Raw genomic sequence first — 12,822 nt, 5'->3', positions numbered from 1 at the left:
GCTCTGTTCTCTCTGAAGGAATGGCAGGGTATCTACTATGCCAGAAAGAAGTCAGGCGACAGCATACAACAGCATGTGAAGATAACACCAGTCATCGGCCAGGGAGGGTGAGCGAAGACTCATCAAGCCACAGTGATAAATGTACATTTCCAAATAACTGAGATTACTGACAGACTCTTGTATCACTTCCAACAGGAAGATTCGTCATTTTGTATCCATCAAGAGACCTCACATAGACAACAATAATCAGGTGAGTGAAGTCATCATCTCCTGTGTCACACAGATGACGTCATTTCTTTCCAGTAATCTTTTAAGTAGGGAAGAGCGAGTACACCGTTATCTGTATCCACTAATCCTTATCTGGCTATACATTTCCAGCATTATAGTTCAGTGACTGTACACTTATATACATAGTATATTACCAGAAATGCCTCACCAGCTGTTTAGTTACACTGTAACCGAATGTGGAGACCTCCTGAGAGCAGGAGAAGTTCTTAGAAGAAGCCACACACGAGCTTCACGTGGCAAAATAAAGATATTGATCTTGGATGTTACCATCCTTTCATTGCCTTCACTGTACCAGCCCATATGAGTAGCATCTGCACATCAGCAACACTTTGAAATCTTAAAACACTTTCTCTCAAATATGCCCAATATGCTGATTTGTAGCTCAAAATGATAAATCCTTAGCTTACTAGCAGCTGCTTGGAGAAAATGCTGCTACAAAATTAAAGCCTCAGACTCAAACTCACTTTTGAAGATTACAGTGAGTCTTTCTGTCGTGGAGCTTGAACAGACGTCAGTCCTAATGCTACAGCACAGCTTGGCCCAATCAAGAGTGAATGATTGAGTCCAAACTGGACGTAAATTACAAACTCTGCTGGCAGTTAGTTTTACATAAATACTTCAAATGAGCTGCAGGCTAAAGTGTCAGATTTAAATACTTGAGCGGGGCATGCAGCCTCGCAGGCAGCGTGCACACTTACTCTGAAGCAGGTGTGTCGCTGCTCTCAGCTGGGTTCCAGGCCAATAACGTCATACTATGCTAAGCTACGGCTAAGCACCAGGATCCCCCTCTAAGGCCCCGGAGGGCTAGCAGCCAGGCGCCAGGGCTATTTATACCTCAGGAAAAGCTGCACAGAGACTAGCTTTAGCTCATTGCTCTCTTTCATCGTGTGTGCATAAGGTGAGTCAGCCGTTGGCATCTGCCTGCCAAAGCCACATGGCATTCATTCCTGCTTGTTGGGATCGGGAATCCTTAGACATGCCAGAGACTGATCCCATTCCCGAAACCATGGAAGTCATCCACACAACCTGAATTGTGCAGTGTCAAACTGAATGGTGTTATCAGGGTGGCCCCTTTTCTCGATGTATTTTCACCACGCTTTACAGAACAGAGCTGATGCAGAGTAGGAACAAAAGTTAAGTATTTGATGACATTTTAAACTAAATGGTGTCTTAAGTGCATCTTCACTGAGATAAAATTATCCAGCTGAAGACCGGAGAGGTCCCCTCAGGTTATCACTGATCTAATACTGCTCCCTTTCTTAGAACAGTTTCCTCTGAGCACTTGAAACCACACATTATTCCACATCTTTTCCCACCCAGTCGTTGGCTGTAGACCACGGTTTCCATTTCATTGTGTTGTTTAGTTAGCAGTATTTGTCTAAGCACTCCAGACTTACAGCAGGTTTAGGGTCAGCTTTGTTTGTCTTTCCCTCTCAATTAAGGGCCATCATAATCTCAACTATTTCCCAGCTTTATTCATGTTAATTCAAAAGATGTTTTTTTTAGATGTGTGTTTGTGCTTTGCAGCCCAAGAAGCCCATTACGACGAAGCCAGCTAAATCTGGCAGCCGTGTATGTCATTAGAAGTGTTTACACTGTCTTAATCCTATTTACTCAGTATGGGACGCACTGGAGACCTGAGAGCGAAGTGACTTAGACATTTAAAGAGAGGGGCTGTAAGAGGAGAAACTCGTGTGAGAGTGGAAGTAATTATCAAACATTACAGAGATTCATGTCTACGTATCAAAATACATTTTATTTTTTCTGATTTTGTACATGAACGTGAATAAAAACGACATGTTTGGATGTACACATTCATCATTACATAAATGTGCAGTGTGCACCGTCAGCACGATGTAAAGGTGCCGTGAGTCACTGGGTGAGGAAAATCTTCTGTAACTGGATTAGAGGCTCTTCATATCCAAATCTTCAATAACCTCAGTGTGACTAACAGGATGTTCTGTACAAATTGTCACCTGCATGAAAATATGTTATCATAAACATGAGAGAATGTGCAGTGAGGTTCAGTCGGGGGAGATGAAGCACAGAACAAACATTAACATCATTTTCACCTATTCACCACATTTGTTAATTATCATTCTTGTTCCATCTAATGAAGCCAGTTAATATCTTGAAAATCAGATGATGTTTCGGGTTTTGTTCAGAATTAGAGACAAAATCTCACAAATTGGTATTTGGCCTCCACTTGTGATCTTCTGTTTTGGGCTGAGCTCCACTCGCTTTGACATTTCTGGTGAGAAACGGCATCTAGGAGCAGTGATAGTGACGCAGACTACTCAAAGTATCTCTCCAGGTAGCAACAAATGACCTGTGAGAGTCCCAAAACATCAACAGGCAGCACAGGCTTAAAGCACAGAAGCCCCCTTCTCTCATGAAAATCCTGCTGGATGCCACTGGATATGTTAGAAGTGTTGAATTGAATCATATTTATTTAATCACTCACACTGGATCATGAAAAGAGAGTCTCCACAATTGTTTGTTTGTTTTTTTTTTCTATGAAACATGATCAGCTTAGCCAATAATGACGTCGCTCCAAAAACCAGTTCCTACTCGTGGCTCTTGGGCAGAGCTGTCTCCACTGTTTACCTGTGTTTTCTCTGTATTCATAAGCAGCTTTACCACTCACAGGTGGTAGCTTCAGAGAATCTTCTTAAGAAGTTGCTCTCTCACAGGTGACGTACAAACACAGTGAAGTGTTCAAATATCAAACGTTTCTGTGCTGCATTTTAATATCGGTTTGTTGAGGTGGGATGAAAAGATATTCTCAGTATGAAGCACATCAAATCGCTGGCTCACCTTAAGTCTTTAATCAACAGAAGTAATCCTGCCAGTGTGTTGGTTTCAAGGAACAGGAAATTAGGCTGGTTATGTTCCTGACAGCGAAGGCGAACCAACAGTGACTCTTGGTCGTCGTCCAGATCTCGACTTTAATCAGCTTCTGCTCTCTCGTCTCCGTCAGGTCCACAAGTTCAACAAGGAAGAGCGATGCAGCGGGGAGCATTCTCAGTCAGGTAAGTTAACACGACGTATTTATTAAACCTGAACTGGACAAGTATAGTTTTTAACTAAAACCTGACAGGTAAATTCAGAATAGCATGATTTAGATCAGCAGTCATTAGCAGGGAGTCCTGTAGATTACATGTAAATCACGGAGCTAAGCTATGTAGCCGCGAGACTGACATGACTGAAATTTAGTAAGAGGTAATTAGCAAAGTCAAAAATGGAACTGCATGCATCGGTTAAAGAGTTGGTTGATATTTAAAATGTGGATGTTTCTTGCTTCACCTCATGCTAAATATATTTTATACTTAAAGGATATTTCAACCTGTTTCTTAAACTTTGACTCCGATCCAAACAAAGGCAGTAGAAGTGACGGCTCTCCTCCTCATGAACCAAAACATCTCACTATTTATTATTATTCTCTATCAGTGTTGTAACAAGTAACCTCTTGTAGTAATATATTACTTTGAGCAGTAATATAACGTGTTTCTATTAATATTATCTGTAATATTATTATTTTATTAAAAAAAAAATATTATTCAAAGGAATCAAAAAGGGTTTTTAATCAAATTAATCACAGTTAAATATTTTGTCCTGTGAAGTTCATCGCTCACTGTCAAACAGAAACAGAACCTCTTGAGACAGGAGACACATTTTCTCTTCTTCCTGCCGGCTGTTGTTGTGCTTGTTTTCTTTATGTTGCTGCCTGCAACATGAACGTGTCCCCACCTTCATCTGTAGCCCAGACAACAACCTAGACAAGAACTTGCAATTTAGGAATCAGGTTAAAAATCTTCCTGATCAAGCAGAAGATGGATTATTTTTTCATCCAGCTGTTTTGAAAAGTCTTTGAGGGTTGTGGAAATACATTTGGAAAAGTATTAGATGTTCAGAAGAAGCACTTCTGAATCTTGCCCCAGTTTGTGCCTCTTGTGTATTATCAATAAGTTCAAGCTTTTGTAAGCGTCCCGTTTTTCAGAAACATAAATACCCATCTTTGAACATCCCAGAAGGTCAATTAAAATGAAGCAGCTCTGAGACTCGGCCGTATCGTCATAAATCTGTTGAAACATGCTGAACGTTTAACGTCCATTTCCTCTGTCTTCTCCGCAGAGTGTCATTCTCTACGTCACCGGGACAGGAGGAAAGATTCAATTGACGCCAGATCGCTCAGCTCTCGTGGTAGTGACGGTACGACCATTCAAAATGCATTATCTTCTATTTGAGGATCTTTTTTTTTTTTTTTTGTTAAATGAACCCAGCTCCAGTTTGTGCTGTTTTGAAGATGAGAGGCAGAGAGGACTAGATAACTGCTCTGAGAATAAAGCGAAGGCAGGGACACAAAGGAAGAATGGGCCGATGATGGGAGTGAGTCAGACTGTGTTATGGTCGGTACTTAAACTAAAGAGATCCTAAAGAGAGATGTCGTGGGCTGATGACATTACGTTCCTCCCTCCTCGACTTACTGCTGCTATTTTCAGGTGTCTCTGCTTTGTCTGCTTCTCTTCTCGAATCGAATGAAAACCACCGTGCAAACTTTGTCTTCTCGTCCTTCATTACGTTTGAGTTAACGTTTGTTCTACATTTACATTTCCTCTAATTCGTGGCCAACAATCGCAGGTCCTATGATTTACTATTTGCAGTTACAGTATTAATGATGTTAACTAATAGACTATACAGGCTGACGATCAGTGAGCCACACTGAAAATCATTGTTTTCTGAATTTCAGCTCCCAGTTTACAGAATCGAAGGTACTCCTCCGTCGCCAGGATTCACTCAATGACTATCGAGGCTCCCATCACCAAGGTACGCCGCTTTAACTTCCTTTGACACCGACAGTGATCAAAAATTTTAAAGTGAGAGTTCAAAATTTCTACAGTGCACTTTCAACAATTTCAAAAAGCACATTTGAACTTAAATAAAACCCTATTTTTAATTATGCACCTCTTTTATGGACAAGAGAAGTGTGTAAAACTTAAAGTGGAAACTTATTTTCCTCTGAGAGCAGCTTGTTTATTCACTTATGGAAAAAATAAGTATTATTGAGTTTGTATTATTACCTCATTAATATTGTAAATAATAAAATTCTGAGTTTGAATTTCTTCAAAACTACAAAGTGCCCCTTTAAACAGATGATTTCTTTGCAGTAAGTAAGTTGCAGTAAAATAAACGTCTTATTATTTCTTGTTTACAGCGCGGTTAGTTTCAGTTATGAAAGAGTCTCATGTCTAATTTCCACAACAGTGTTCACAGTCGAAGTTCACATGACGGGTTTTTCCCTGTATGTATTTGCAAACATCCCATTCTAGTGAACTTGTTCAGACGTGTGTTGGTGATCATGGTGTGAACTCTGGATTCTCCCTGAACCCGCTGTCATGACGTGAAGGTGCTCAGAGCAACAGGCTGCCGCTCATGTACAGTGTACAGTATGTCACATTGTCTCCCTCCACATCCCACCACAGGTCCTGTGATGTCCTTGTGTGGATGACAGCAGCTTTTTTTTTTAGCTGTTTTGCCCCAGATGAGACTTCTCCAGCATCACATGCACGTCTCCATGACACATGCACAAAGAAAGGAGCGCTCTGTTGCAGCATGTCTTGCAGATAGGCTCTTTGTGTGTGTGTTTGCATGCGATGTCTGTTTTGCTGCAGAATAAGGACTTTTCTTTTTCCTCTTCGCCCTCAGGTAATAAACATCATCAACGCAGCCCAGGAGAGCAGCCCGGTGACGGTAGCCGAGGCTCTAGATCGCGTGCTGGAGATCCTGAGAACCACCGAGCTCTACTCCCCGCAGCTCGCCTCCAAAGAAGATGACCCCCACACCAACGACCTGGTCGGGGGGCTCATGAGTGTAAGAGGCAGCGTAGATGCTTCATTCATAAGTTCACGCGTTTAAAGCTCTTTATAAGGAGAGGTCAGAAGTAGTTGTTCTTCCATCACGTTGTAAAAATGTTGCTACCTCATGCAAATGAAATCGAACATGCGTTCTTATTGAACCAAGAATGTTTTGGCCTCCAGAATCAGATCAGCGGTGCCAGCAGAGTCTTTGTTTATTTTTTATATTTTCATTTGTTGATTGAGTCAAACTATGAGGTGAGTCACTGCACGCACATGTTTGACTCTGAAAACAGAGTTGGCTGTAGGTTTTCAGATCATTCAGTCCAGCAAAGAAGACTTTTGGACAACAAATTATACATTTTGTAGCCATATTTTTTATTCTTGTATGAAAAAGTCCCATAAAAAAAGACTAAAAACCTGCTTTCATATCTAACACCTGATTTATCTTCTTCCTCTGTGTCCAAAAACTGCGTCTCGTCTGCTCATGCCCACCGTCATGATGTGAATGCGTAGAGACGTATGTTTCTCCACTTACTAAAGATGGCGGCTTCTAAGATGAAGAGAGAAAAAAACTGCAGCGCTTTTTTTACACAAACACTGAGAGAACGAAATAAATCCATCAACACTATCGACACACCGAACGGGGGCAGAGGAATGTGTGACGTAACATGACGGTAGCGAATGTCACACAGCTGCTGTGTCTAATTTAATTAATTGTTGCGCGTAAACACTAGGGATGCAACAATATTCAATATTTTATCAAACCGTTCAATACACAAAGGCAAACAGTACAATGCAATACTACAATAATGTTTGCTGTTTAACTTGATTGGATACTGCATATGTTTTTTATGGAAGGCAATTAAGATAAGTGTTAAATTTCTATAATCAGGTTTGTGGTTTGACTATATCTGCTTTTAATTTGCCTCTGCTAGTGTGAGTAGTTTCATATTAAGATATCGAAACTGTACCGTTACCGTGGCCCAAGAACTGTGATGCATACCGAACTGTGGGAAAACTCTACCGTTGCATCCCTAGTAAACACTGGCCCTGTTAATCCATCCCATGTAAACAGCTGACCCAAAATCTTCGTCGGAGCGAAGAAATATTGATCCAAATGTGGATTAATCCTCCGCTGAAAATAGTCCCCAACAAATTCTCCTTTTACTTCTGTTTAAGTGAATAAAGTTAAAGCTACATGTCCAGATGTTTTAGGAAACTACTGAGCTTTTTCTGAAAAAAAAAAAAAGTATGTATTTTTTAAATAAGATTTATGTCTTCAGAAGAAACGAATGGGGTTGAGTCTGAGAGCCACAGACAGGGTGCAGACCAACATGAGGTTTTTGACAATAAATTACATTTAAAAAAAAACATTTTGAATAAAGATTTGTTGAAAAAAATGTTAGAGAACGATAGAGCTAAAACTTTTTATGAAAACTGTGTTTTATAAGCTTTAGATGAACCAAAGGCCGCTCGCTGATCTTCTACAGTTAATTAAACTTCTCTTTTCTCTCCAGGACGGTCTGCGGAGGCTCTCTGGGAACGAATATGTCTTCTGCAAAAGTGAGTTTTAAGAACCAACTATATATAACAGTGAATGATACACACAATGAGTCCATTGAGAACATGTTTTGCTAATAAAATCAGAAGGTGCATTAGAGAAAGAGGGAAATGATCTCCTTAAAGTAGATTACATACACTGACAATGACACAGGTTCACACTCTTATATCCTCTCTACGGAAGCCCTGAGGGAAAGTGAAGAGTTTTTGGTGGTTTCCCCAGATATTTTTTTTTCCAGATGGAAAAAATAAAAAAGAAAGCTCATTTATCAGCATCTGTTTTTTCCAGGAAAAAAAAAAAATTCTCAATTTCTTTTTTTTTATTTTCCCACGTTTTCACATGTGAGCGAACATTAGAAAGATTTCCTGGCAAAACTGTTTTTCCTCACCGCTTCTCAAGTCATAAACACAGGAGAGAAAAACAATTAAGCTCAGACTTAGAAAATGGATCAGCGGATAAAAAAAATGTACTTACCCATCAGGACGTCTGTACCTCCCTCCTGATGATATGAAGTCAGGTGAAGTCTCGTCGTCCACAAAACATTTCTGGAGCTTCACAGTAAAACAGAGTTGCAGCATTTTCCTAAACAACTGAAGCAGCTGGAGACTTGATTTAAAATGGAAAAAACAGCCAAAAAAGTAAAATGTCTCCATACAGCTCGTCAAGTGAAATCCAAGTCTCCAGAAGCCCCGAGATCCTGAATTGATTTTGAACTAAAGCTAAGCTAAAAGTATTTACGGCCAGCGCATCTAAAGGTAAAAATAACATCTTCAGCATGAGGGGGAGGAGATAATGACTGCATTTTAATTTTTTGGTGAACTGTACCTTTTAAAGATGATATAAGAGAAGCCCAGATGTTAATGAGTAAAGAACATGTAGGAGGAGATTTAGCCTGCGGCCTTCATCATCACAAAGATTATGGATCGTGACTGAATCTCACGAGTTAATATAAAGTTTAAGGAGGTAACTGTCTTGATGAAAGCATTAAAATGTTCTTGTAGCTTTCTGGAGTGTGAAAACTTCCATTGAGTTTCTTATGTAATCCCCATTATAATGATTAAAGTCATAAGAACACTTAACCGATCTGAATCAAGAGTTCAATTTCCAAGAAACCAGTGTCTTTCTCTCCGAACTGCAGCTCCCTCTGCTCTCATGACTCTTTAAACAATCTTATCAAACAACATCTCTTTCAGTCTCGAATGACAAGAGTGCCAGTATGTTTGCTCATGTATGCCGATATTAGAGAGCCAAGATTGGCACAGCCATTTTTGATTTATCCGTGAAATCCCACACAGAGCTCCGTCTCTGTTTGCCCCTTTTATGGTCAACTCACCTTCAACGCTGCGTGCTTCTGTCTGTCCACTAGATATGAGTCAGAGCCAGCTGGCTATCCCGGTCACCCTGAATGACGTCCCCCCGTCCATCGCCGAGATGCTGAATGACGAGGAGTGCTGGGAGTTCAACATCCTGGAGCTGGAGGCAGCAACACACAAGAGGTACGAAGATGGTGGAGTCAAGGCAGCCAGAAGGAGGAGAAAGATCGGAGAGCTGCAACGATTAAACAAAGTCAAACTTCTCTGAATACTTTCTGGTTTCTTTCCTCCCCTGCAGACCGCTGACGTACCTCGGGCTGAAGATCTTCACCAGTTTCGGCGTGTGCGAGTTCCTGAACTGCTCGGAGGCCACGCTGCGCTCCTGGCTGCAGCTCATGGAGGCGAGCTACCACGCCTCCAACTCCTACCACAACTCCACGCACGCCGCAGACGTGCTGCACGCCACTGCCTACTTCCTGCGCAAAGAGAGAGTCAAGGTTAGAGGAAAAACACATCCAGAGTTACTGACACACTGTTATTTCTAACATGTGCTACTGTCTAAGTCCAGTGAAAGGCTCTGAGGTATTTTATATTTAACACTGTAAAACAAATATTGTGACCTTTCATTAGTCAAACAGTGAAATATAATAGCTCATTTTAATAATAGTAACTCACACCGAGGCACATGATATATGACGGCTGGGTCACAGCACAAAGAGGAGCGCTCCTCGTGTCGTTAAAGGTCATCGTATGTCCCAACTTACAACATCGGATAAAAACAAACAGCGCTTCAAAATGTCAAAGATGTGATGTGATCCACTACAAGGGTTACTGTCTGGTGACGCTGTGTTGAACTAACTTTATTGGCACTGTCATTCAGAACAAGCTAAACAAAACAGTCAAAATATCATTATGACAAAAGGTGCCGATGTGTGTTTATAATAGACATGAGCGTCATTAGTTCAGTAGTGGATGAAACGTTCCCACTCTCGCTAGTCAGCAGCAGAAATACTAGTCTGTTAAACTTAATTAATGTAAATTTTTAAGTTACATATTGACATAATTTGCAGTGTTTTTTACTTTTATATATTTTGTCGACAAGCCAAAATTAAAACTTCTGTTTAAACGTCAGAGAAATTAAAACAAACGTTCAGTCCAGTCCTGACGTCACTGTGTCTCTGCTGGTCTGTTCAGAGCAGTCTGGACCAGCTGGATGAGGTAGCAGCTCTGATCGCAGCCACAGTTCACGACGTGGACCACCCGGGCCGGACCAACTCCTTCCTGTGTAACGCCGGCAGCGAGCTGGCGATCCTGTACAACGACACGGCCGTGCTGGAGAGCCACCACGCTGCGCTCGCCTTCCAGCTCACCGTCCGAGACAGCAAGAGCAACATCTTCAAGAACACAGACAGGTCGGCAGCAGCAGCTCCTGGTGGTGTCGTGAATACGACGCAGTGTGTTTACAGTACATCCTGCGGTGTGTTAGACTGAGACTGATCCAGATCTTAACTTTATCTCCTTCACGTCTGACAGGAATCAGTTCCGGACGCTGCGACAGGCGATTATCGACATGGTGTTGGCCACAGAGATGACGAGACACTTCGAGCACGTCAGCAAGTTCGTCAACAGCATCAACAAGCCGATGGCGGCCATAGAAGAGACCAGCACAAGTGTGAGTGTGGCTGCACTTAGTTCGACTCATTTTACAATTAAACGTCTTCCAGAAAGGTCAGACAAGAAGATTACACTTATTTTTAAGAGATCTGTTATTTTCAAGTATGTACCGAGTCAGAAGCTTCATTCAGAACATCGACATCTGAATTTTAAATCAGCATTCGAAGCTGCGCAGCTTTTTGTTGTTTTGCATTTCTGTTTAAAGGTGAAGCTACACTGTAGATTTAGATTCCAGACCAACACTTTGGTGTTTTGAAAGCTTTATTTATCCAACGATGTGGGAGTGCAAAATAATTTTAAAGAATAAGAAAATACAGACAGAGGGTGACGGCTTCTAGTGGTTCAGAAGTGATGATTAACTGACTGAAAGTCCTGCACTGCATACCTTTCATGCCAAACTATAAGCACAATTGTAAGATACATTTTAGGAGATGTAAAATAAAGTGTTACTGGAGAGACGGACTGTGTCCCAGTAAATGTATTTTCTGGCAGAGCGTGCACGTGTTATTGTCTGTATGTGCAGATGCTCATGTGTGCGATGTCGTTCCTGCAGAGCGTGAACAGCGACTGTGACGGTCAGGCCAACATCAGGAACTCTCCGGAGAACCGGCTGCTGATAAAGAGGATGTTGATCAAGTGTGCAGATGTGGCGAACCCCTGCAGACCGCTGGAGCTCTGCATCGAGTGGGCAGGACGGATCTCTGAGGAGTACTTTGCACAGGTGAGGGGACAAACACTGATGCAGCTGAGAACAGAGCTGCTTCTGTACGATTCATCTCAGTTATGTTCTCTCACATCTCAGGCTGCACATGTAGTCTGTGTGTGTGTGTGTGTGTGTGTGTGTGTGTGTGTGTGTGTGTGTGTGTGTGTGTGTGTGTGTGTGTGTGTGTGTGTGTGTGTGTGTGTGTGTGTGTGTGTTTTAGCTTCGCTGTCGTCAGCTGATTGTGGTCTGTGTGTGTGTTTGACCTGCAGACGGATGAGGAGAAGAGACAGGGGCTGCCCGTGGTGATGCCGGTGTTCGACAGGAACACCTGCAGCGTGCCCAAATCTCAGATCTCCTTCATAGACTACTTTATCACCGACATGTTTGACGCCTGGGATGGTAAGAACATCACCTTCTCTTCTGTTTACCTTCATGGTTCGCCCTCTCTTTATCTGTGAGTGTGTTTAATAATTCTGTTTCCAAGTAGGCGAGTGTGTTCCTAAAATACAGTCCTGTACGTATTTACTGTAGAGTCTGATTCTGAGTCAGACGGGCTACTTAACAAACTTAGATGTTTACTTTCAAAGAACTTTAGCACTTGACAAATAATTGTCTCTGTGGAGCTTCCTCACCTGCTTTTACTCTCTCGTATGTTTGATGTCTCCACTTATAATCACATTACAGTCACAGCTCCTCCAAAATGAAGCCAAGAGGTTGAGCATGAAAACATAAAAGTTCCTTTTTTGGGAGAATTCAACCGCGTCTGAGTTCCCCTCAGATTGCTGACAGAGATGCAGTAAAAGGAGATATTCTGATATTCTCCGCAGACATATTTGCTTCCTTTAGTTTGGTTTTCCACGTCAGTTGTGACTTTGAACTCCTTTTTAACCGCCAGCAAACTTTATAGCAGTTGTTGCGATCAGCAGCAGGGAAGTCGCAGCGATACCACTGAAAATCGACGGCTGCCAGAAAGCCTTTCAGCAGCTTAAACCATTTCTAAACAGTTTGTTTGAGGAACTATGAGACTCCTCATTCATGTAACCTGACATTTATTAAGTAGAAGCTTTGACTTTTCAAATGAATCATATCAAAAGCAGAAAATAAGGGCTCACAGTCGTGCTAGCAGCTCTATAAGGGTGTACTTGGGCACAGAAATGCTTCAAGCTTAATGCTAACATCAGCATGCTAACACTCGCAGTGTTAACATACTAATGTTTAGCAGGACATGTTTAGTTCACCATCTTAGCAATGTTAGCATGCTTGTTAGCATGCTAAGTTCACCTGAGGTTGATGGAATTGTTAGTTTTGCAGGATTTTTGTGATGAACTTGTGATTTCGATTCGTTCCCTATAAACCAGACTTCCACTGTTGGGAAAATGGAGGCTGATAATACGACTTGGAACTGACAGGGGAGGAAAAGTTGTC

General features: G+C 41.7%; 1 protein-coding gene across 5 annotated transcripts in view; it reads left to right on the top strand.

Moving 5' to 3' along the window:
- The window catches only part of pde8b (phosphodiesterase 8B), a 97,159-nt gene that overhangs the window by 77,649 nt on the left and 6,688 nt on the right, over positions 1-12,822 (top strand). For all 5 annotated transcript variants that reach the window (XM_084382723.1, XM_084382724.1, XM_084382725.1 and 2 more), the window contains 13 exons: positions 19-107; positions 196-250; positions 3,269-3,320; positions 4,423-4,500; positions 5,039-5,115; positions 5,995-6,159; positions 7,664-7,709; positions 9,074-9,203; positions 9,319-9,517; positions 10,215-10,432; positions 10,554-10,692; positions 11,248-11,415; positions 11,667-11,796. In XM_084382723.1, the coding sequence (XP_084238849.1) occupies positions 19-107; positions 196-250; positions 3,269-3,320; positions 4,423-4,500; positions 5,039-5,115; positions 5,995-6,159; positions 7,664-7,709; positions 9,074-9,203; positions 9,319-9,517; positions 10,215-10,432; positions 10,554-10,692; positions 11,248-11,415; positions 11,667-11,796 (1,546 nt within the window). The remainder of the gene's footprint in view (positions 1-18; positions 108-195; positions 251-3,268; positions 3,321-4,422; positions 4,501-5,038; positions 5,116-5,994; positions 6,160-7,663; positions 7,710-9,073; positions 9,204-9,318; positions 9,518-10,214; positions 10,433-10,553; positions 10,693-11,247; positions 11,416-11,666; positions 11,797-12,822) is intronic.

This window comes from Pagrus pagrus (genome assembly GCF_965226575.1).
Source record: "Pagrus pagrus genome assembly, chromosome: 19".
NCBI classification, from domain to species: Eukaryota; Metazoa; Chordata; class Actinopteri; order Spariformes; family Sparidae; genus Pagrus; species Pagrus pagrus.
This window is presented reverse-complemented; position numbering and strand designations above follow the sequence as displayed.